At 37.0% G+C, this 25,406-nt stretch overlaps 1 protein-coding gene across 2 annotated transcripts in view; it reads left to right on the forward strand.

Annotated features, from left to right (window-relative positions):
* Positions 1-25,406, forward strand: part of LY75 (lymphocyte antigen 75) — a 91,545-nt gene that overhangs the window by 42,282 nt on the left and 23,857 nt on the right. For both annotated transcript variants that reach the window (XR_009156202.1, XM_058191890.1), the window contains exons 16-26: positions 433-556; positions 2,660-2,695; positions 3,785-3,960; positions 5,691-5,755; positions 8,025-8,095; positions 9,171-9,307; positions 9,832-9,937; positions 14,418-14,578; positions 17,119-17,245; positions 18,087-18,313; positions 20,321-20,489. Coding sequence is in view for 1 of the 2 variants with exons in the window: in XM_058191890.1 (XP_058047873.1) it covers positions 433-556; positions 2,660-2,695; positions 3,785-3,960; positions 5,691-5,755; positions 8,025-8,095; positions 9,171-9,307; positions 9,832-9,937; positions 14,418-14,578; positions 17,119-17,245; positions 18,087-18,313; positions 20,321-20,489 (1,399 nt within the window). In the remaining variant the exon portion in view is untranslated. The remainder of the gene's footprint in view (positions 1-432; positions 557-2,659; positions 2,696-3,784; positions 3,961-5,690; positions 5,756-8,024; positions 8,096-9,170; positions 9,308-9,831; positions 9,938-14,417; positions 14,579-17,118; positions 17,246-18,086; positions 18,314-20,320; positions 20,490-25,406) is intronic.

Raw genomic sequence — 25,406 nt, forward strand, 5'->3', positions numbered from 1 at the left:
TGGGACTTGGAAGGCAGAGAATAGACGAGGGAGAGGCCAGTCAGAATTTTTACTACCGGTTCTCCAAACTACTCAAAATTTCTGCTACTGGTTCTCCAGAACTGGTCAGAACCTGCTGAAACCCACCTCTGACCCAGATTGTTTGGGACAATATGCTGACTCTGTAAACTGCTCTAAAGCACTGTGAAGTAGCATATAAATTTAATTGGTATTGCTATTTTTTTAGCCTGTAGCTAGAATCCCTTGTATATTTAAAAGAAAATTCCAATGAACAATGAATAATTAAACAATGAATAATGAATAATTAAACAAGCTAATAAGAAGGAAGGAAATCTTTTTAACAGAATTTAGTTATGGACACTTACTTACTTGAGAGTTACTACAAAAAGCAATAATTCATATTATCACTGCTTTTCTTTTGTAATTATATAGACCCTTGGGCGAAAACGCGGACCAATGTGGCATAGTTACCTATATGGACCTAGAGAAGACGATTTCTACTTAAAGCCTTTCCATTGTGATGTAAAACTTGAATGGGTATGCCAGATCACTAAAGGTAAATTTGGCTTTCAACCATATATTGTTTACTTATGTTGTTGTTTTTTAGAAAGTAGATTTACTGTATTCAGCATGGCTCATTCCAGATAAAAGTATGCAGGATAAAAACAGTAAAAATTTAGGATTGTCTTTTCCTTCATTTTATTTAATATGTCAGCATTGTGATTAGCCAATTTCCTGTAACTCTAAAAAAATCTGAGTTCTGAAAAGTGTTATCAGTTTTTCCTCCCCAAATGTTGAGTTAGTTTCCATCTAACTACGGATGTTGAATCAAATGTTGAAGTCCCATCTTTGGCATACATTATTTCCAGAATGTGTGTATTACATAGAAGTGTTTTCTTTCTTTTTGTGTCCTACTGTTAACCAGTATCCATATCCCCCAACTAGGATTTGGCAACTCCATGATTTTCCATGAGTAACCTTATTTCCTAGGCAAGGCTTGGCATAAGTCAGTTTGGCAAACCCAATTTGGCTGAATAAGAATCTTTAGTGCCAGGAACAACAAAACCAAACAAACATGGATAGAAAAGTACAGATGCCTCTCATTCTTGTAGTAGTTCAGAGTCATGGCTTTTTTTTCCTACAAATTAACAGACTTGCAAGGTATCCTTGAAGCAGGGCAATTATTGAATATGTGCTTAATTGCTGGCTCGTGATCTGAGAGCCACGAGCCCTCCGTACACTTTCCAAGTGTAAAACTATTTTTTGACTTTCCATCCATTTTAACTAAAGGGACAACAATGCTGTAAACTGAAACAAAAACATAGTAAAGTATGGATTTCTCTCAAGCTCAGTATTCAAAGATTATGTTTTAGTTTTGTGTGCATCCCAGGGTTTTTCAGTTGGACTTCTGCAGAAACCTAACATTCTGCAAGAGGTCGCTAAGGGTTCCCTGGTTGGATGATGATTTGTTTTTTTAAAAAAGAGAGACTGAACAAAACCCTTCCAACCTCTGATTGGCCCCCTGGAGTCCACATGAACTCCTGGCTGGGGCAGGAATTGTGTGTGCATGCGCACACCCACACCCACACACCCCAGAAGCTAGTAGGTGAGCAAAGCCTAGCTGAAGAGCAAGCAAGGAGGGAGGAGCAGGAGTTGGTGAATGGGCCTACAAGTGAGGCTTCCTTGTAGGGACTCTACTTGCCAGCTCACCAGCCTCCCTTTCTCCAGATGTAGCAACCTGGGGAGTAGAGAGCTATCTCTCCACTCCCCAGGGTGCAAGAGATCTAGGTCAGGTCTGGTCTGGGTCCAGGTATTAGCAGCAGCCACCCACAAAGAGAGGGTGTGGGGAAGGAAGCAGGGGAAAGGGAAAAAAATCATTCTTTATTTTTAGTTTATGAACACTGTTACAAACACATAGTACCTACACATGAAATGAATATTATAATTTTGCAAGTTCTGGCCTATATTTGAGGCTGAATGTGCAGGGGTTCCCCGAGGGTTGAAAAATATTTCAAGGGTTCCTCCAGGCTCAAAAGATTGGAGGGGGGGGGGGAACCAGTACAGCCTAACTCAGGTGCTTAAATGCTGGGAGACAATGTTTTCAAACCATAAATTCTTCTTATGGTTTGGAACAAGATTTTAGCAGAGAAATATGGCAATTGATAGAGCAGTAGGGTAATTTCTTTGCTTTCTGTCTGGCTGTTAGTGGATATAAAATTAATTCTATTGTATGAAGTACGGTAATTGTTCTCTGAATAATCGTATCTATTTCATTCCATTTCCTGCTATTTGCAGTATTCTCTTGGAGTATGATGATAATCATGTTGTTATACAACTCTTTCCAAGAACTCTTTATGGATTTTTGATCAGTTAAATGTTGGATTTTTTTTAACCACTTGAGTTTGAAAGTGTAATATTAATAGCAAAGAAAACTTGGAACATGGATTCATGCCTCAATTAGATTCAGTTTTTTAAAGTAACTCAAGAGACTTTATATGTATGGAAAGTGTTAAATTATTGTTGAATTCAAGTTTGAACATTCCTGTTTTACTAGAAGGTTATACATTTCCAATTGCCAATAAAAACAGTGACATGTAGCCATTTTTCTAACCAAGGCTATATTAGTACATCCAGTGATAGGCTTTTCATTTATCAACAGGTAGTACTCCAAAGACACCTGAATGGTACAAACCAGGTAAGATTTTTTTTGTTTTACTTTTCATACACTTCATTGTAGTTCAGGCATCTTTCTTTCCACAGCCTCATGGCAGTTTTAAAACAGATGGGATTGTTAGCTTAATCCCAGTTCAAGTATTTCAGATAGCTGGAATGTGTGCATTGCATAAATAATATATTTTGTAAAACTCTAAACATACAGTAGCATTGCATAGTGTGTGTGTGTGTGTGTGTGTTGTGTGTGTGTGATTGAAACTTGAAATAAGATTTATATAATTGAAAGTATTAACCTTTATCCAAAAGGAACTTGGCCAAGCTTCAGGAATAACTAAGAAGGATCCTTCCAACTCCTATTCTGTGATATCAAAGTGTTGACACGTCATGATATCATTGCATAAATGCTGCGCTCATGTCATGATGCCTGATGCAAGTACATCATATTATTTGTACTTGGATGGCATGTCACTTGCTCCTATTCCACACAAATGCCCAAAATCACTAAAATGATGTGTGTGTTTGTTTATTTAGTCATTCAATTTTAGGTTTATTATAAATAATTAAATCATAAGGAAATGAAATGCAGAAGTTACAGACAGTGATAATTACCTTCCCAACATGACCATTCATGAAATAGTTTTTAGGTATAACCCAGTCTTTCTTGCACTAGAGAGTTGATCCAAATATGTAATTACTAAGAACATTGGTCTCTTTTAACTCTTAAAGAACGTTAATAAACTTTTTAACTTTAGCAAAATGATTGTGTGATGAAGTGAGTTGTAATGACTTTGCTTGAAATCAGACTTGGAGGAATTGACGTCAAAATCAGTCGTTTGACGCTAAGTCAGGGGTCCCCAACCTATGATCTGTGGCCAACAACCGGGTCATAGGCTAATTGCCACTGGGCCACATGAGGGGCCGGCTGGAGCACATGCCTCTGCGTGAGCCACCTTGCAGGCACACAATTTTGTTCTAAATCAAAAACGCTCAGCATTTTTATTTTGATTCATATGGCCTCCCTGTTACATGATGATTCAGATTGCATGGAGTTGCTGTTTCATGTTAAGTTGTACTGAACGTAAGCTTCATATGTGATTTTCTTTCTTTGTAGATGAAGAAGGAATTCATGGGCCAACAGTGAATATTGATGGGTCAGAATTCTGGTTCGTGGCAAATAAGAATCTGAGCTATCAAGAAGCTTCCTTGTATTGTTCTGAGAATGGAAGTGACTTGGCTTATGTGACCTCCTTCACTGCGCTGAATGGAATTCTAAACACAATTTTAAAAGTAATGCATTCATTTATATTTTGGTTGATTTCTGTTGAATGAAATGACTGCCGACATCCCTTTTCTTTGTGGATTTTGATGGAGGGTATCATTAAATCATTAGGAAATGAAATGGAGAGGTTGCAGGCAGTGAGGTACATTAAACCTATCAGAGACAAATTACTTTGTTTTCCATAAAAATGAGCAGGAAATCATGCTACTATTTGCTGTTCAGTAATTTGTTGCTAAAATTCATCAGTGATATCTGGATGACCCTGGAGATCATGTGAAATTTTGGGTTGCGGATACTTTGTGTTATGGCATTCCATGTGCATGTCTCCTGCTCTATCCATGAATAGATAACAAAAATAAATAGTTAGGTTGATTTATTAAGATATTTTAATGGGGAATTTGGCTTAGTTCACTTGAAAGAAGTCAGAGAATGAAGCCAGTGGCCATAATTGAAGCAAACTATGGCTACTTCTTTCTCTGGAGTTTTTTTCTGGATACAGATAGTCCTGGGCTTACAATAATTCTTTTAGTGACCGTTCAAAGTTACAACAGCACTGAAAAAAGTGACTTACAATTGTTTTTCACACTTACTACTGTTGTTGGAACCACGTGGTCACATGATCAAAATTCCGATGCTTGACAACTGCCTCATATTTATGATGGTTGCTGCAAACTTTTTGGGACCTTCTGACAAGCAAAGTCCATTGGGGATCCAGAATCACTCTAACAAACATGTAACTAACCAAACAACTGAGGCAAGAAAGATCGTAAAATGGGGCAAAAATTCACTTAACAACTGTCTCACTTAGCAACAGAAATTTTGTGCTCGATTGTGGTCGAGGGCTACCTGTAGTTAAGAGAACATCCTTCATTCACACTGAGCCAGTGGTTAACTGGAAGATCCAGGGCTGACTTTGGGCTAGTAAATTCTTTCAGCCCAGTCTATCTCACAGATGGTTATTATGGATGGCAAAATAGGTCTTGCACTGCAAATGTCTTAAATCATCCAGGTAAGATTACAGAGCTTTGGAAATCATAGATGGTTTCTTAGTTGGATCAAATTATAGGTGAAGTCAGCATGAATCGCATTTACCATAAAGCCAGTCTTAATAAGACGCCTGGGTTTAATTTCTCCCTTATTTATGATGTGCCTGCATTAAATCTTGCTGGGTTTTTTTATTGTCTTCCTTCTGATTTCTTATATATTGTAATACATTGTATTACAGCACTAGCAGTATTAAAAACGTTGATTGCAGATACCGTGCTGCAGTAAACTTAGCATTTCTTTATTATTATGGTTGTAGAAATGTTTTTACATTGGACATTAGAGTTCCCTAAAAATAAAAAGGAGTTGAGAAAAACATCTAACAAATCAATAATCATGAGGTTTTTCAAGCTCTTCCAAAAATTGCCACACTCTCATGCAACTGAGAAACATTTTTCAGTATTTTATTTATTTTTATTGTATTTATTTATTTTCGTCAAGCATGTATTTTATGACAGATACAAGTGTAAACATAATAATACACATATGTAAAGGGTATGAATAAAAGAAAACATTAGGACAGGAACGGTAGGCACGCTGGTGCGCTTATGCACGCCCCTTACAGACCTCTTAGGAATGGGGTGAGGTCAACAGTAGACAGTCTAAGGTAAAAGTTTTGAGGATTAAAAGTATTGCATGGAAGAGATTAACATTGGATATTGTATTTCATGCTAACACAATCTGCTTTTGGCAGTTATCGGCCGAGAATCAGAACTGGTGGTTCAAATACAAAATTCCAACAACTTACTACCGTTTGCCGTAAGTAGAAATATCCATTTGTATTGTTCTAAAGATTATTTATGTGATGAAAACTATTTACAAAGTACAATGCTGAATCTGCCACTTATGACAGAAGGTCAGATACTGAAATGGTAAACCTTGGAAAGCCGGGGAATTTTAACACTACATTTTGTCCTATTTTTTACATATTTTTACAGTGGTTCAAGTGGAAATTAATAACAGAGTGGATTGATTAAAGGTTTGCTACCTCTGTTCCATAAACAGTTGCATATGAGCTAGCAGGAGACAATATTTTGCAAGTACCCATGTTTTACACTTTTTTGAAAAATTGGGCATTTAAAGGCTTGCTTTTGAATTTTTATTTTTAATTTTTTGGCTACATTAAGAAAAACCCTTCAATATATGTGGGAGCATATCTCTGCACCAGGTCCAATTTTTATTTTAAAATGCAAATGAAAAAGAAAAACATTAAAGCAAGTTCTGTGTGTATATTTATATGGGGCAGTTCATCACATTAGTCTTAGTATCTATAACTAATAGAGTCTAATTATATTTGTAACTGTGCCCATTCTCCCAGGTTCTCTGGTACCTTAAAAATAAAAAGTAAAATATTGTTGGAGTTGAACTCAACCTCTGTGACCTCAAGAACAGTTTTTATGGCAATTAGAAGCTATAGAAATTGTATAAATAAAATAAGTAATTGTCTTTTTCCAAGATCTAGGCTACAGTGTTGGTAGTCCCTAAGTCTCCCATTCAAATTCTAACCAAGCCCAACTATATAGGCTTTCAAGCCCAGAAGTAATATCATATCTTGCAAAAACAAACCTTCCAAAATAGATTGAACTAAGAGTAGTTCAGGATTCCTCTTGTCTAGAGGAATGTTATTTCATGAAAATGGAAGGTGTACAGTTTTTTATCTGGATTAAAATTGGAGCATCAGTTCAGCCATCTTCACCCCTCCCATAAGTCTTGGCCTGGATTGGGCCTTTTTGCTAGTAGCATCCAACTGGATGGATTTGAAAGGAAAGATGGTAGGAACATAGGTAATCCTCAACATTGGTTGCTAAGCAACATTGTTGAGCAAGCCATCATCTGAATGGACTCTATTTTATGATCATTTTTTACCATGGTATTTATTGAATCGCCATGGTTGTTAACCATATCATGTGGTTGTTAAGGGAGTCACAGACATTAAGCGAATTGGTTGACTGATTGTAGGAAGCCAATTGAGAAGATTTATTTATTTATTTTTTATTTATTTAATCAAATTTTTATACCGTCCTATCTCCCGAAGGACTCAGGGCGGTTTACAGCCCGATAAAATACAAATATCATACAAGGTAAAACACTAATTAAAAAACTTATTTAAATAGGCCAAAATTTAAAATTACAATTAAAATGATAAAACCCCATTACCTAAAAATTAATAACTAATCCCAGTTAAAATTAAGTAAAACTTTTAATCCAGTCCCGCTTGGATAAATAAATGCATTTTCAGCTCACGGCGAAAAGTCCGAAGATCAGGCACTTGGCGTAAACCAGGGGGAAGTTCGTTCCAAAGCGTAGGAGCTCCAACAGAGAAGGCCCTACCCCTGGGGGCCGCCAGCCGACATTGTTTGGCGGACGGCACCCTGAGAAGACCCTCTCTGTGTGAGCGTACGGGTTGGTGGGAGGCATGAGGTAACAGCAGGCGGTCCCGTAAGATTGCAGATAGTGATCATATGATGGCAAGATGCCGCAACTGTTGTAAATTGGAACTGGTTGCCAAGCACCCGAATTGTGATCATGTGTCCATGGCGCGACAGTTGTAATTTCAAGGACAGGTCATAAGTCATTTTTAAGGCTATCTTAATTTTGAACCATCATTAAAAAAATACTTGTAAAGGGAGACTACTTGTAGGATCATAATCCAACCCTTTCATATTTTGTACATATGGACAAAAAGAACAGTTCTTTGCATAGGCGGTGCCAAGAAAAATTACCTATGCTGCTGTTGCTGCTTCTTAATTTTACCATATTAGCTTATCATATTACCTTACTGTAAATACTGCATTTATGTATTCGCATTTCATATTTTCATTATTTAAATATATTTGTTTTTATAAATATAACATCTGTCAAATATTATATTTAATGTAAGTTGTAACATTTGCATTAAAATGTGATTGATCATGGCCCATCGTTCTATCCCTGACTATAGTGTTTGGATACCACTCTGTGGCTATATGTATCTTGTTTCCTTTTTAAAAAAAAATAATAATATTCTCTTTCTTTGTTTTTTCTTAAGCTTTTTTTCACACTATTTTGAACACAACCCCAGAAAATGTTGGCACATCTCTTATCGATCCTGGCTAAGAGGTAATAACTTTGTTTCTTTTTTAATCAACTATATTTTTAGAAATGTTCTCAGACTCTCCTAAATAAGAAGAGTATATTAGTTTTCCTTAAGGCTTCTTTTTGTGAGATTCTTCTTTCCTACTATACGATTTTTAATCTTCAATTCTGCCAACTCGAGGCAGCAAAGTCAGAAAATGTGCATGGTTGCTCTTCACTCTTATGGATCTTTTTGCTTCTATTCTTGTCTTGATTGAAATTGACAGGAGGTAAACAGTTTAAAGTTTGCATTCTCAAAATAACTGTTCTGAGACTGTAAGTTTATTTCTGTCTATAGCATGGGTGTCAAACTCACCGCATCACGTTGCTGTCATGTGACATATCATGACGTTTTTTTCCCCTTTATGGAGTTGGGGTGGGTGTGGCCTGCACATGGCGTATCTGGCTCACAGGCTGCAAGTTTGACACCCCTAGTCTATAGGAATTCTGTCAGCTTCCATTGTCCCCCCCATGACATCTTGTTTCCATCCTGTTGGATCGGCAGATTTCCCATTGTTCTGATACTTCGTATTCTTCTCTTGCCATAGTTCATTTTATTGCTGATATTGGAGTTTCAGAACTAAATAAAACAATTGAACTTACTAGTCCGACATTAATATCAACTCTTCAAATTTTCAGTCCAACTCTATTATCTAAAGTACTTTTAACTAAAAATCCTCTGGTTGAACTTGGGACCATCTATAGGCTTTGCTTTTGAACGAAGAAGGCATTCTTATCATTCATTCAAACTAAATTCAGTGCTAAACTAATGTTACCTAGTTTAGATAATGAAACATCAGCAAGAAAACAACATCAGAGAGCATCAATCCTGAGCTACAAATATTCTCCTTTATTGATTAATTAATATATTCATTCAGAGTACACTTATACTAACTGCTGAGGGTTCTGTTTGGTTTAAAGTATAAAACTATATTTGAAACCAAAGGTATTAAAAACAATTTTCAATTAAAACTATATTATTGCTTACATTAAACTTAGTGAGAGGTCTGCATAACAAGGCATCAGCCTTACAATTCTCTATTTATTCTCTATTCTACAGGCAGTTCATTAGACTGCAGCACAAAACTGCCTTTCATTTGTGAGAAATACAATGCATCATTATTGGAGACAAGAGAACCAGGCTATAAACCACCTCAGAGAAGCTGCCCTGAAAATTGGATTTTTTCCCTAAATAAGGTAAAGCATAAATAATTTGGGGTTCTGAATATTATATTTCAGTCCTCAGAAGCTGACTTGAAATGGTTATCAGACTAGTTTGATGAACATTTAAAAAGCTGCAATAACTTGCAACTAACAAACTTGAAGGATCTAATCTGGGTCGGTCACTGTGACCAGAAGTTTAGTCTTCCGAGATTTCAGCCATGCTGGAGCCAATCCTCGGGGACCTCCTTTCTACCACAGTATTGGTCTTCTCGCTACACATTCTGGTAGAGAGAACTCTACACATTCCAGTACAGAGAAGTTCCCTGAGGATGGGGCTCCAGCACAAGTCCTAAAGCTCGGAAGACTAAATTTCTGGTCCTGGTGACCAATCTAGATTGGATCCTGCAACATTATCCTGAAACATGTATATTTACCTTCATTTTTAACAAACCTGACATTGGGCTACTCTATGAACATAGTTTAAACATAGTTTAATTCAAAACATTTTTAAAATATCTACATCAGAGGTTTTTTTAAAAAAAAAATATATTTTACAGTGTTATCGAAAGGTGACCCCTCAGAACCTGACATTTAAAAAAGCAGATGAATATTGTCAATCGTTAGGAGGATTCCTTCCTTCAATCAAAAGCCAGACTGAACAAGGTAAGAAAATACATGAGTCGTGGTGGGCAGTGGTTAAAATGCAGTTAATGTAGGCTAACACTGCCCACAGCTAGGAGTTCGATTTTCACCAGCTCAAGGTTGACTCAGCTTTCCATCCTTCCGAGGTCGGTAAAACGAGGACCCAGATTTTGCCAATATTGTAAACCTCTCGGAGTGTTATAAAGCGGTTTATAAATCTTAAGTGCTATTGCTATTCCATACATAAATCTGTATCACAGGATTCTTTCATATATACATACATGTTGTAATTGGATTCCTTCAAATTGAATAATAGGGACCTGCTCCTGAGAAAGGCTTTGTGTATGAGATAATAATGAAAGTTCTGTTTGTGGACATGCACTGTGGAATGACAAAACCAGCATTTGCCCTTTTTGCACGTGTGTTTTGACATCACATGTACAGACAGAGCATTCTGGTTGTTCTGCTGAAATTTTTCTTCTTGCATATCTTTTTATGTACCCTTCCTCTTGGTGTAGTAGTAAAGACCTCTTCCAAATAAAAATTAGGGATGGTGAGCATTACCATTAATTATGCAAGAATGCATTGTAATTTTGCAGTTGGCATCATCTCTATTCTTTCAAAATCTTATGAAGTTTTCATTTTTAAACTTAAAACTGAGAATTATTATAAACTAGATGTGGATGTAAGCATTGTATTTCCTTACTGTTACTTATTTATGAATTATCATGATTAATTCATATTATGATAATACTATGAATTATGAATTAATTATAATATTTTTACAGCAGACTCCAAGTAGTTTAGAATAAATAAAACAAGAGCAATATAAATTCCTATAAAACAGAAATTCCTATTTCCTCATTTTCATAGCTAATAAGAACAGCAGGGATAAATAACACTCCCCTCCCAAACTCACAAGAAACACTCCCCTCCCAAACTCACACTCTCTGAATGTCCGACCAAAGGAAGCAATCTTTTGCCACCCTTTGAGTTGAAGGGAATAATAAACACAGCATGATAGTGGTATCCTTATGGGAGAAAATAGAAATAACTGTTCTCTGAAGGAGAAGCAATTGCAGATGTCACTGACAGTGTTTACAAGTAAGTGAATTCAGCTTGTGGCTCTTGACTGATCCTCTTCCATGGATGTTGTTTTAATATTCCATCTGTGAGCCTTAGGATATAATCTATGAAAAGATTGATAAAATCAGGAAATCAACAACAGCAACAACAAAGATTCATTGCTATGGAGGGAGGTCCAAAAAAATCAAGATGACAATTGCACTACCATGCAATCAAAGCTCTGCCCCTTTTTTTCTTGTGATGAAGTTGTGACTTCAGTTACACGGTTGTGATTTCCATCTTGAAAATTATCTTTTAATTGCTTTTAAAATAATGGCTTTTATTTATTTTTTTTGCCACCAAAAAAGGCACCAGGTTTTATTTTCGGGCGGGGCGTGTGGGGTGTGGATGTTGTCCACTGACTCGCCTCCCTTACACGCATCGTCTCCGGTCTCTTTTTCACTATTAGAGGCCTTCAGGAACTTCTTCATCTGGTAAGACCAGCAAGGCTTTCCTGAAGGCCTCTGCAGCCGATAACAGAGTTCCAGATTGATTTGAAGCTCTGTTACTGGCTACAGAGGCCTTCAGGAAAGCCTTGCTGGCAGAAGAAATGGGCTGAGATGTGCGAGGCCTGGCTGCAACTATCCGAAGACAATTAGTAAGGCAGCTCCACTCTCCTCATCAGCACCCTATCTTAATTTTTACTTGTGCACTCTGGAGTGGGCGGGGTTTTAATTAGGGCCTATTTTGTGGGTAGGGCTTATATTGGGTGCACATATAAAGATCAAGCCGAGGACTCACTTTTTGAGTAGGTCATATTTTCAGGGAAACATGCTATTCTTTTTTCACTGCTGTAATTTGTATAAGTGAGTTCCTTATTTCATTATACAAAGTCTATATAAAGTCTATGTCTATAGGCAATTGCCCCATTGATGGCAAATGCAATCAGGTTTTCAATCCATTGAATGAATGAGGCCATTCATTTATCTTCCAGTACTACAATATCGGTCTTTTGGCCATAGTAAGGGCACAGAGAATCCATTTACATTGTCCAGTTTTCAGATTCCATGTACATAGTAATTCAAGAGAAAAATTACGTACTCTGAAAACTTTTGTCAGCCTATCATATCTATATAGCCCAATACTTCCTCCCCAGATTTAGATAGTATAGGACATTGTAAAAATAGGTGTTTTAAAGAAGCATTACCCTTATTACAACTCTAATAAAATGCTGTCTTATACAGACCTTTTCTGTACAAATTTACTAGAGTCCAATATATTCTAAGTATTATTTTTTGTTGTTTAAGTTGTAGTTTAAGGTCCATTGACATTTTTGCTATAGAAGTTAAGACACACTGCTATTGTCTAAGCAATATAGAAACTTCTAATTCTTTATTCAACTAATTTCTTAGCATCTACATATCAAATTGATTTATCTATAAATCATAGAAATGATACAATTGAATTTCAAATACAAATGGAAATATTTATAAAAACTAATAATAGGTTCTTTAGTTTTAAAGAATTTAACAAGTTGTTCTGGTATGTCAGGTGACTTAGAAGTTGAAAATGTTGCTGGTCCAAACAAAATTGCTAACAAATGCTGTAGCTATTAATATTTTATTTATTTATTTTATTTATTTATTTGATTTCTATACCGCCCTTCTCCCGAAGGACTCAGGGCGGTGTACAGGCAAAAATAAAACAAACAGTGCAATATATAATTTAAAATGCAATTAAAAAACTTATTTTAAAATTGGTCTGAAAATTAAAATATACAGTGAGCTAAAAACCCCATTTAAAATTAATTAATAAGAATTTTAAAAAATTTGATAAAATTCAATTTAAGACAGCCCCGCGCGAATAAAAAGATGCGTCTTTAGTTCGCGACGGAATGTCCGAAGGTCAGGTATTTGGCGTAAACCCAGGGCAAGTTTGTTCCAGAGGGTGGGAGCCCCCACAGAGAAGGACCTTCCCCTGGGGGCCGCCAGCCGACATTGCTTGGCGGACGGCACCCTGAGAAGTCCCTCTCTGTGAGAGCGTACGGGTCGGTGGGAGGCATGTGGTAACAGCAGGCGGTCCCGTAAGTACCCAGGCCCTAAGCCATGGAGCGCTTTAAAGGTCGTAACCAGCACCTTAAAGTGCACTCGAAAGGCCACAGGCAGCCAGTGCAGTCTGCGCAGGAGCGGTGTTATATGGGAGCTATGCGGAGCTCCCTCTATCACCCGCGCAGCTGCATTCTGGACTAACTGAAGCCTCCGAGTGCACTTCAAGGGGAGCCCCATGTAGAGAGCATTACAATAATCCAAGCGAGAGGTAACGAGCGCATGAGTGACCATGCACAAGGCATTGCCATTGAGTTATATCTGATAGACGATAGTTTTATTTATAAAAAGGTAATGAGGGTGGGAAATACATAAAATAAATAATTTTATCTCTTAACACAGCATATGTTAAAAGAATCATCATCATCATCTATCAATTGTTCCAAAGTCAATATCCTTGCTTTCATCCATTTTTTTCTGTGTTTTTCTCAATTTTTAAAGTTCAGTTTGCACATAATGTCAAATTATCATGGAAAAAGAAATCAAATCTTTTTTTTTGTCAACATTACTTTCCATAACTTTCTAACTTGACATAATTGTTTTCAGAGACACTAGAGATCTAGTATATTTGATCCTAAAATAGTACATCCAACCAAGATGTTATGTATGTATATACCAAAGTTGCCCAAATCAGAAAATTAACACCAATTGTTGGCTTTCAGTATTTAATACTTGACAATAATTAAGCGTGATGATGTAGCTCCTGATTTGGTAAACCAAATCCTCCCTACAGAATTGATAATTGGATTTTCTGTGAATATAATTCTTGTAATTAAAGAATCCCATAAAAGTGCCTAAGCAAGGAATTGATGTTCTGAAAATAGTTTCCAGATATTTGAACAGAAACTCCTCTCAAAATATGGGAATAATACTTATTGTAAGAGCATTCACCTTTCTCCAAAGATTGAGATTTAAAGACATCTATTGATATCTTAAGAAATCTCTATATATTTTATTTATATTACATGTTACTAACTGGGTTATATTTTTTGGTATGCACCTACCTAGATATTGAAAGGATTTGATACAAATGCTGAACTGATATATGACTGGGTACCCCCAGTTTCACCAATTGGCAACAATTCCAATTTGGACCAATTAATAGAGCATCCTGCTATTTTATTGAATGCATCTATCAATTGCATTAATCCTGGAATAGTAGTGGGAGGTTTAGAAATAAACAAAATAATGTAATTTACAAATAAAACCAATTAATATTCTATTGAGTTATTGTTGCCGTCTTGACTGCAAGGATGGACTGTCCTTATCTGCAAGTGAATTCTTTTACCAGTTTAATCCTAATATGCAAATATGTATCTTCTTCCCAACAGACTTTATAACAACCTTACTCCCCAATCTGCCGCCAAGGATTTGGATTGGTTTACGTTCCCAAGTGCATATGCACGTAAGCAAGTGGAGTGATGGCAGCGATTTAGATTATGTCAATTTCCATCCTTTGCTTCAAGGAAGGCTAGGAAAAATTCAGTTTGATGTGAGTTGTTGATACTGTTTTTTTACCCTGTAGATTTTCCTTGTAATTTATTTAAAGCAGATTTTTTTTTTTTTTGCTTTTACTAATTTAAGATAGAGGAGAAAAAATGGGAAGTTGAAAATAGAAAAGTATATCCCATCCATTTTGAATATATTGTTTGTAGTTGGATGGCTTCTTCAGAAATTTCGGTATAAGATTGGGACATTTATATTATGTTAAAAATTGCTTGTGATATAATTGTGAAAGCAGCATAAGGAATATGATTTTAGTAACAACCTTAATTGTAAGTCACAGTAGGTAGCATCACCTAGTCCAAGGGTTCCCAACTCACAAGCCACTATTGGGCCGTGGCCGATTTGGAACTGGGCCACGCAAGCGGTGGGCAAATGCACGCACAAGCAAAGCTCTATTTGTGCAAGCAGTGGACATGCAGACGCACCCACTACTCATATAGAACCATCCTCTCTCCCCTTCTCCCCCCCCCCTCGCTGGTCCGCCAAGCTGGAAAGTTTGGGGACTGCTGACCTAGTCAATCGGGGCTGATTTTGGAAAAGTTAACCAGGGTCAGCCCTGCTGAATGGGATGGGAGAATATTAGACTAAGCTAAGAAAATCAGAAAAAGGAGGTGATGGCACAACCTCCCATATTTTTACCAAGAGAGTAACGTGGACCTTTCCTATACTCATTGGTTGTCATGTGAACCTATAGTCAGCAGTTTTTACTTGGATCTCATTATAATGAAAGGGAAGAAAGTGTAACTTAAAAAACCAAAAGTAACAGTCATTTTTTTTCTATGACTTCATATTTCTGGTTTAGATGAAATCCAAACCAAATTACTTGGTCAATTTTTATTTTTATTTTTTGCGACAAGATAGCTTCACAAATCATGGTGTCAAATGGATGCTTTTTTGTAAATTATAGTTAAGACTGAAGGTTTGGATTCAGATCCCAGAACTGTGCAAAAAGGAAACAAAAATTTATTCTGAAGTCAGAATTAAGCTCAGAACATTTTGAGAGGTAACATTTTGGGAGAATACTGAATAGGTTTCTTGTGCTCTCATTTTATTTCAAAGCCACAAAAGTGGATGGAGCAATAGTCTACGCTAATGCTATATTCCATCTACCCTACAACAAAATTGTAAAAGGAAAGGATTGGAACCAATAATAATTATTTTTAATAAAAGAATCTTTAATGAATGAAATTCATAGGCAAAGGGGCTTGCCAGCCAAAGGCTCTCAAGGATGATGAAAGGGACTAGTTTTCAGCTAGCTGTCAACTTGCAAAGCTTTCCAGACCAGCTTTCAAGTTGCCGTAAGCAGGAGGGCAGGAGAACTGACAGAGCTGCTCAGCTGCCCCAACTGAAAACACATTCCACACATGCCTTTCTCTAGATTGTATCCTAGGTTACCAAAGTCAGCAGGAGGGGTGGGGTTTTTACAGCCTGCCAACATGGTCCATTGGAGAATGTAGTTTATGACATACCCAGGGAGGAATGGGGAGACAAAGTTATGGAGGCCCGAAAAGTTAGTGGGGTTAGAGCTGACTCCCTTTGAGTAATTGCCGGAATGTTGCTCCTAATAAATGACTGGATTTCTTTTGAAACTTGGCTTGAGGCTCATGAAGGGTATCTTTCGGGAACTTCACACTAGCTTCCAATGGCTGGGTTGGAAAAGTCCAGCAGTGGGAGAGTGATTTTGAAATCGGCTGTTCTACCAAGCTAGTGTCCAGTGTGAACACCTGGATGCTATCATATCACCTATTGTAGACAAAACCTCATGTGGGTCCCTGGTTATCAGGCACATGATATATTGTTGGGCAACATTGTGTAGCCAAAAGGGGAACTTTTTGCGTACTCACTTTTCCTTGATTTGTGGGAACATACCATGGATGCCCCCTCTTCTCATTGAGAAGGAGCCAGGGGGAGGAGCAGGGGCTATATGTTTTTGCTTGATAAAGAAAAGTTGGAGCCAGGCTCCTGGCTGCTGTTTCCTGTTTGGGATGCAGTTAAACAATCAGTGTTTCATATCCCTTCAGGTTTTCAGTTGGTAAATTGTGCCAATTCTCACTCCATGAAAGCTTTTCCTTCCTGATTGTTGCCCATAGCAGGCAGGCAGGCAGGCAGGTCATTACACTACTTCATTAATTAGTTAAAATTGTCCGGTAACGATGGGATGGGAGATGGCACATTTCTAGAATATGGAATGTGTTATTTTGAACTTAGAATACTCAAAATTGCTGTTCATTTTGATTTCAGCATATTTTCCACACTGTTACTAGGTAGAACATTAAACTTCAATAACTTTAAAACCCCAAAAAACCCCAAAACCCTGATCTCATTCCAGTAGCTATGTTAGAATGCAGGAGGTATGAGTATGCTCACAGGCCCAATTTACTCATGCGAGAGCTAGATGTATAATTTAGCAATACCTCCAAACATCACTGTTTAATATGATTGTATCAAGGATTTCAATCTTATTTGTTCATGGGACATGCTAGCACTGATAATATGTAATATTTCTTTTTACAACCACCCCCCCAGATATTTAATGAGGAAGAGAGTAACCAGTGTGGTATTTTGCTCAATAATCCCAAAGCTCATCTAGGAACTTGGAATTTTACTTCTTGTGCTGATACTTTGCCTTTGGCCATATGTCAGAAGGATCCAGGTACGTGACGTGGAGAAATACAGGTTTGAAATACCAGCTTTTCATTATGTGGCATTCTAGATGACCAGATAGCACAATCAGCACATGACGTATTTAATATTAGAAGATCCACTTGTAAATCTCTTGACTTTGTTGGATCAGCATTAGGGAGCTAGATGGTAAAGATCTAAAAAAAATTTAAAAATAGCTCACTTTCTGTGGTAAGATTTAATTACTTTAAAAGTAATTCTCAAATTAAATTTTATCTTGGCTAAAAGCTATTGTATAATACCGTACTACTGGCTTTCTATGCAATGTTTTACTTTTGAAAGCTTCCTGGTACAATCCTGAATGTCACCTTCTTGAAGGTGAAGAAGAAATATTCTTCCTGTTATGCCCAAAAGGAATGCTTTTTAAGATATGCTTGTCATTATATATCCTTTGCATGTATTTAAATTTGTTTCTAGGAAAATCCGACTGATTAATCTGGTTCATTGGCTTTGGATATCAGTTGGATTAATTTAAGTGATTCGTTGAGATTCAGCATTGCAGTCCAAATCTTACTAAAGTTCAATCAATCTTCAGTCAGGACTGAAGAAGCTTCTTGGATGAGAAGCAAAATGTCTTCAAAGTAAAACAAAAACCAGTTGCCTTTGCACCTTTGGGACAACCATGACCTAGATGACTGAAATTCTCCATAGACACTATTTTTATTAAATTGCCCAAAATACAATGTGCTCCAAAATGTATTTGGAAGTTGAAGATCTATTCCCTGAAGGGAAAACTCTGTTCTTAAAAATAAAATTCTTTATTATATATTACTTCACTCCTTATAGAATAACTGCTTATTCTTCTTCCATAGATCCTGTAGAAAACCAGACAGTACAAGTGCCTGAACTTACCATGAAATATCTAAATGTCACCTATACCCTAATTCTGAAGAAACTGACATGGTTTGATGCCCAGGAAGAATGCCTGAAGAGCAATATGAGGCTGGTTAGCATTACAGAACCATATCAACAGGCTTTTCTTGGTTCTCAGGTGGCTCTCCATAATTACCAGCTCTGGATTGGGCTCTCTAGCTATGAAGTAAGGTTCTGCTTTCCCTTTCAAACTTATTCTTGAAATAAGAAAAATTGGATGTGTGATAAAATGACCAAATATACTTTAAATAATACCTGCAAAATGTGAGCACTGTGGCTACTGAGAATGCTGAAATATGTTGCAGATACATGTCTCATATCTAAAAACTTCACTTTTTAGAATGTCTCAACGATGGCGGTAAATTCTTTTTGCTCCTTTAAATAGTGTCTACAGTGTGGGGTTCTTTTTTTAAAAAAAGAACACACTTTCAAATCCAGTATCATGGGAATGTCCACATTGCTCAAGAACAATTTTACCCAAAACGGTACCAGTCAGATAAATACTTCATACTCAAGTTTCCATAAAGCCTTAATATTTTGAGCTTTCCAACCAGCATAACTGTTGGCCATGCTTCCTGGGTGGAACTGAAATCCAGCACTACTATAAATCATCAGGTATACCTTTCTATGTGAAGCTGCTGGATAGGGTTATCTGCCAGTTTGAGGTTCAATATCATTAATATGCTTATGACACTCAGTTATCTCCCTCAACCCCAGTTCAGCCAAGTGAGACTGTTGGAGACCTATATCAAATGTTTGGAGGTTGTTCAGGCCTGGATGGGAAGAAGAAAACTCCAACTCAATCCTATAAGGCTGAATGGCTTGGATATCAGAGCCTCTTTCCCATTTATACTCTTGAATGGAGTAACAGTTTCCCGGTGCTCAAACTGCTATTCTACTTGTGCTCATTCTGGATCAGGAAGCCCTTTAGACAGTCACCTCATGGCTTTATTACTGCAATGCACTGTACAGGGAGCTGCCATTGAAAACTCTTCAGAAGCTTCACTTGTTCCAGAATGCAACAGCCTGGACAGTGATGGGCATGTCTTGCTATGTCCATTTAATACCCTTGCTTCATGCATTGCGATGATTGCTAGGATGTCTGGCAATATGTTGGCTTCAGGATGCCAAAACAATATTGTCCCACTCCGGGTTCCTTTGATTAAATAGTGCCATCTATGGAGACTCAGGAAGTATGCCTTCTCTGTTGTGATACCTGCCCTCTGGAATGAGATTCCACAAAAAATATGTGGGGTTCTACCCTGTTGACAATCTGTAAGCTCTTGGAGATTTGATGGTTCTTCCAGGCTTGAGTTAAGATAGATGGAATCCTTGTCAGATGTGCTTTTCACTCTACTTTTTGTGTTAATCGACAGGATTCCAAACTCGTTTTGTCTTGTATTGCATTTTTAGTGCATATTTTACTGTGAGTTGGTTTGGTGTCAGCCATTGCCTAAACTGAAATAAATACTAATAATTACAATTTGGTGTATATAGTAAAGGATGTGCAAATCAGTTAAAAACTGGTTTTGTTCCAAGATTTGATGGTGGTAGGATTTAAAACAAATTTGAGATTTAAGATTCAAAAGCAACACTATTTGATTTGAATTGTTTTGAGATTCTGTTCACAATCTGCTCAGAGGCTAAAATGGAGTAACACCAGAGTAGTGCATGTGCTTCTTTTTTGGGCAGAATGCATAGCAAATAAAAGGGATATTCAACTTCTTAGACATTTATATTAAAAATGGAAAAGTTTACGCTGCATCACTTTGAGAGTTTTAATTTAATAATAGAAATATTTCCCCCTTTTTTTAAGGGCAGAGTTCATAGGGAAGACGAAAAAATAACCAGCTTTCATATTATCCAGTAAAGGTCTATGTGAGAAAGTGTGTTGAACAATGCAGGAAGTATCATATTCCAGCTTAAATATAAAAACTTCCAAAAACAATTAACCTCTTACTAAGTTCACAGAGTCCACTAACCCCTGAGTTCTTGGTTTTTTAAGCTGCCAATTTGGCAAAGTTGACCTCCCTATTTGTATTATATATTTCCTGATTTCCATTCTGAAAACCACTTGCTTGAATTTTAAGTTCATTATTTCTTGTCCTAGCTTCTGGAACAGGTTAATAGTTTGTTTTATGCAGTTAATCTTTCTACTTTCTGATGTCTCTAGGATGGAAGACATTATCACTGGTCAGATGAAAAATACATTAGTTTCAGTCGTTGGTCTGAAGAAGACAAAGATTTGGTTGACGACTGTGTGTATTTGGACACGGATGGATTTTGGAAAACATCTGACTGTGATGCAGAGAAACCAGGAGCAATTTGCTACTCACCCGGAAGTAAGGCTTCTCTTAATTATTACATGTCATGAGTGTACAGTTTTGCATTGAAAATGGTTTTGAAAATATTTTAGGCCCGTAAAGTAGAAATGAAAATATACGTCTAGTTATACAAAAGTATAGAAAATAAAGTACTATGTATTATATATGTATATGTAGTCCTCAACTTTCAACCACAACTGAACCCAAAATTTCCGTTTCTAAGCAAAACATTTTTTAAATGAGTTTTACTCCATTTTACAACCTTTCTTGCCTCACTTGTTAAGTGAATCACTGCAGGTGTTAAGTTGGTAAAATGGTGGTTAAGTGAATCTGGCTTCCCCATTGACTTTGCTTGTCAGCAGGTTGCAAAAGGGAATCAATCATATGACCCTAGGACGGGGTCTGCAAACTTGGCTCTTTTAAGACTTGTGGACTTCAACTGCCAGAGTTCCTCAGCCAGCTTTGCTTTGCTGGCTGAGGAATTCTGGGAGTTGAAGTCCACAAGTCTTAAAAGAGTCAAGTTTGCAGACCCTGCCCTAAGAGAATGCAACCGTCATAGATATGAACTACTTGCCAAGCTTCCGAAAACTACTCACTTTTTTCACTGCCTTGTAACTTTGAATGGTTGTAAGTTGAGGACTACCTGTACTTAAAATTCCACAGCTACCCACCATGCTTTCACAATTGTTACTGACCACAAACCACTCAGTTTTTGGCTTTTGAATGTAGCATAAATTTTAAGTGGCCTACCTTCTGTTTCTTCCCCTCTCTAAAATAAATCTCTGCCAATTTTTTCATCATCGGTTTCCTCATAAATCAGAAGTTGTAATAACTTGAATGCTGTGAATGTGTATATGTGTGAATTAATGTTAGATAGGGTTGCAATGGTGAATCATTTTTCAATATTTTGACACAGCGGATTCTCATGCAGCCAGGTCATCTCTGCTCAGGCCTCCTTGTTCCCAAGATAAAGGTGTTGAGACTAGCTCAGCTTGCTATCAGGTTTAGGCTCCATATTGTAAATATATTCAAGCTCAGAGGAAGAGTTTACTTTCCGGGGAGAAGGTGAGCCAGTACAACTGATTATAATTTATCTGCTGTGTGTTCCAGCCAAGGCCAATCTGATTCTAAGCTTCTCAGAAGGCCCTGAAGGCCTTAAAAAGAAGTCTAAAGGACTCCTGTGAAGGAGGAAACCAAGATGGTGGTAGATGGAAAAGGCGGAGGCAGCTGTTCCAGGGAAAATAATTCTTATCTCGTACAAAACTCCAAAGCAAAGGCTCCAGAGACAATAAGTTAATCTTATTGGAGACCTTGGTCACACACATTTGTGAGCCCCTGCATATAATGACCAGTGAATGAGACCTAAGCTTAGCACTGCCTGGTGCTGTCTGATTTATTTATTTATTTTATTTTGGCCTCTGGCCTCAATTGTGGATGTACTTAAACTCATTGCCTACCTGAGAAATAGCAAAATGTCGGGGATGGGGGGAATTTGATTTCTTCAAAATCTCCTAAAACTAAATCCTTAGTAGGGGGCTATTGTGCTGGGGCACCCTTGTCCACTCACATCAGTTAACTCTTTATAGATGTCTAAAAAGAACAGAACTCGTCCTCCAATATATACAAAAAAGTCCAGCCTGGCCAACTGTTAGATTCTAGTAGATTTACATCAAAACACTAACCTTTCCACTTATTAGCAGATGTTTGGGCTTAATGGTTTTTATAAAGGGGATCAGTCTTGCAAAATCTGGCAAAGTTGTAACATTTTACCCCCTCGCCCTTGCTATTAGAAAGTGTTTGCTCTGATTTATGTTTAGAAAATTTAAGTGTTGACAGTTATGCTGGTTTATGAAGGCAGGTTGTTTCTTAAAATTCTTGCCCTCATTAAATTGCTTGTTTTGCTTTCTGGGTTAACTTTGGGTCTGTGAGCATACAGCAGAAAACAAATAAATAACAAATCTAGCTAACCTGAGAAATACTAAAACAGTGGCTTTTGGTGGGTTGGGCATATGTCATAAAAGTCAAGATGTCAGTTGAGGCAGCCCAATCAAAGCTCACCCTTTTATACATGCACATACAAAGGAGCTGGGCTTTTATACAATAGAATAAAACAAAACAGAACAGAACAGAATAGAATAGAATTCTTTATTGGCCAAGTGTGATTGGACACACAAGGAATTTGTCTTTGGTACATATGCTGTCAGTATACATAAAAAGAAAAGGTACATTCGTCAAGAATTATAAGGTACAACACTTAATGATAGTCATAGGGTACAAATAAGCAATCAAATCATACTAGGAAACAATATAAATCGTAAGGATATAAGCAATAAGTTACAGTCATACAGTCATAAGTGGGAGGTGATAGGAACGATGAGAAGTTTAATAGTAATAGTAATGCAGATTTAGTGAACAGTTTGACAGTGTTGAGGGAATTATTTGTTTAGCAGAGTGATGGCATTCGGGAAAAAACTGTTCTTGTGTCTAGTTGTTTTGGTGTGGAGTGCTCTATAGCTTCGTTTTGAGGGTAGGAGTTGAGACAGTTTATGTCCAGGATACGAGGGGGTCTGTAAATATCTTCACAGCCCTCTTTTTGACTCATGCAGTATACAGGTCCTCAATGAAAGGCAGGTTGGTAGTAATTGTTTTTTCTGCAGTTCTAATTATCCTCTGGAGTCTGTGTCTGTCTTGTTGGGTTGCAGAACCAAACCAAACAGTTATAGAGATGCAGATGACAGACTCAATAATTCCTCAATAATTATCACAATAATGTCTCCACCCTTTTTATTGTGGACTTCTTTCAATAAGGAATGCAAAGCCATAGATATAGAAAAGAATGAGAATACATTTAGTAAAGATGATTTATTTTATCAGATTAGCTTTTAAAACCCCACCTTTATTACTTTATAAGTAACTCACGGTGGCAAATATACATAACATTTCCTTCCTTCTATTTTCACAACAATCTTGTGAGGTGGGTTGGCCTGAGATTAGATAGAGTGTGTGAGAGAGGGAAGCGAGGGGGGGGAGAGAGAGTATATCTAAAGAAAAGGAAACACAAGTGATTCTCATCCCTTTCAAACCATATTTAGTAATTCTGTGAGTCTCAACTCAAAATGTCCTTGGGTTTTTTAAATCATTGCCCAAATGCCATTCCATCTATATTATTATTATTATTATTATTATTATTATTATTATTATTATTATTATTATTATTATTATTATTATTATTATTATTATTATTATATCAGAGTTGGAAGGGACCTTGGAGGTCTTCTAGTCCAACCCCCTGCCCAGGCAGGAAACCCTACACCATTTCAGACAAATGGCTATCCAATATTTTCATAAAAATTTCCAGTGTTGGAGTATTTACAACTTCTGCAGGCAAGTTGTTCCACTGATTAATTGTTCTAACTGTCAGGAAATTTTTCCTTAGTTCTAGGTTGCTTCTCTCCTTGATTAGTTTCCACCCATTGCTTCTTGTTCTACCCTCAGGTGCTTTGGAGAATAGTTTGACTCCCTCTTCTTTGTGGCAACCCCTGAGATATTGGAACACTGCTATCATGTCTCTCCTAGTCCTTCTTTTCATTAAACTAGGCATACCGAGTTCCTGCAACCGTTCTTCATATGTTTTAGCCTCCAGTCCCCTAATCATCTTTGTTGCTCTTCTCTGCACTCTTTCTAGAATCTCAACATCCTTTTTACATCGTGGCGACCAAAACTGAACGCAATATTCCAAGTGTGGCCTTACCAAGGCATTATAAAGTGATATTAACACTTCACGTGATCTTTTTTTTTTTAATTGAAAAAGTTTTTTAAAAAACAAAAACATTTCCCCCCCTTTTTCCCCCTTCCCTCCCAGAAAACCCTCTTCCCCCCTCCCTCCCCCCCCCGCCCGGCTTCCCGGGTCAATCACAAGGTATTGTTATACATAAACCAAACATAGAATAAAATTTTCCCTTCCAATCCAATGACCTCATCCAAAGCTTTTCATCTCCCAACCCCCTCCCCATTACATAAAATAACTTCCTAATTATTCAAAGGCAATCTGATATTTCTTAATCTGATATCTGTTTTGTAGATAATCAATCCATTTTTTCCATTCAATTAAATATCTTTCCTGCGTATTGTCTTTTAAAAAAGCTGAGATTTTAGCCATCTCAGCCAAATTAATGACTTTCAGTATCCATTCTTCTATTGTAGGTACCTCTTCTTTCTTCCAGTATTGTCCAATCAACAGTCTTGCTGCTGTTATTAAATTCAGAATCAGTTTAGTCTCAATCCCTGTACAATCCGTTATAATTCCCAAAAGGAAAAATTGTGGCAGGAACTTTATCTTCTTCTTCAGTACATTTTGAATAATCCACCAAATTCTTATCCAAAAGGCCTTAATTTTCTTGCAAGTCCACCAAATATGAAAATATGTAGCGTCATCACAATCACACCTCCAACATTTCGCTTGGATATTAGGATACATACATGATAATTTTTTGGGATCTAAGTGCCATCTATAAAACATCTTATAAAATTTTCCTTAAATTCTGTGCTTGTGTAAACTTAACATTTCTAACCCAGATTTTCTCCCATGTTTCCAACATTATTGGTTCCTGAATATTCTGTGCCCATTTTATCATACAGTCCTTTACCAAATCCTTTTCTGAATCTATTTCAAGCAACACATTATACAATCTCTTTATATGCTCCTGGGTCTGATTTCTAATTTGCTTTATTAAATTTTCCTCCCTTTGCATTATACCAATTTTTTGATCTTCTTTCCATCTAGCACTTATTTGCCCATATTGAAACCAAGTATAATTCCTCCCTTCTTCATTTAATACCTGTAATGATTTTAATTGCAATCTACCTCTTTCAGCATACAAAAGTTCTTTATAAGTAATCATTTCCTGTTTCTGTTCTATATTTATATTCTCTATT

This window comes from Ahaetulla prasina, chromosome 1, assembly GCF_028640845.1.
Source record: "Ahaetulla prasina isolate Xishuangbanna chromosome 1, ASM2864084v1, whole genome shotgun sequence".
NCBI lineage: Eukaryota > Metazoa > Chordata > Lepidosauria > Squamata > Colubridae > Ahaetulla > Ahaetulla prasina.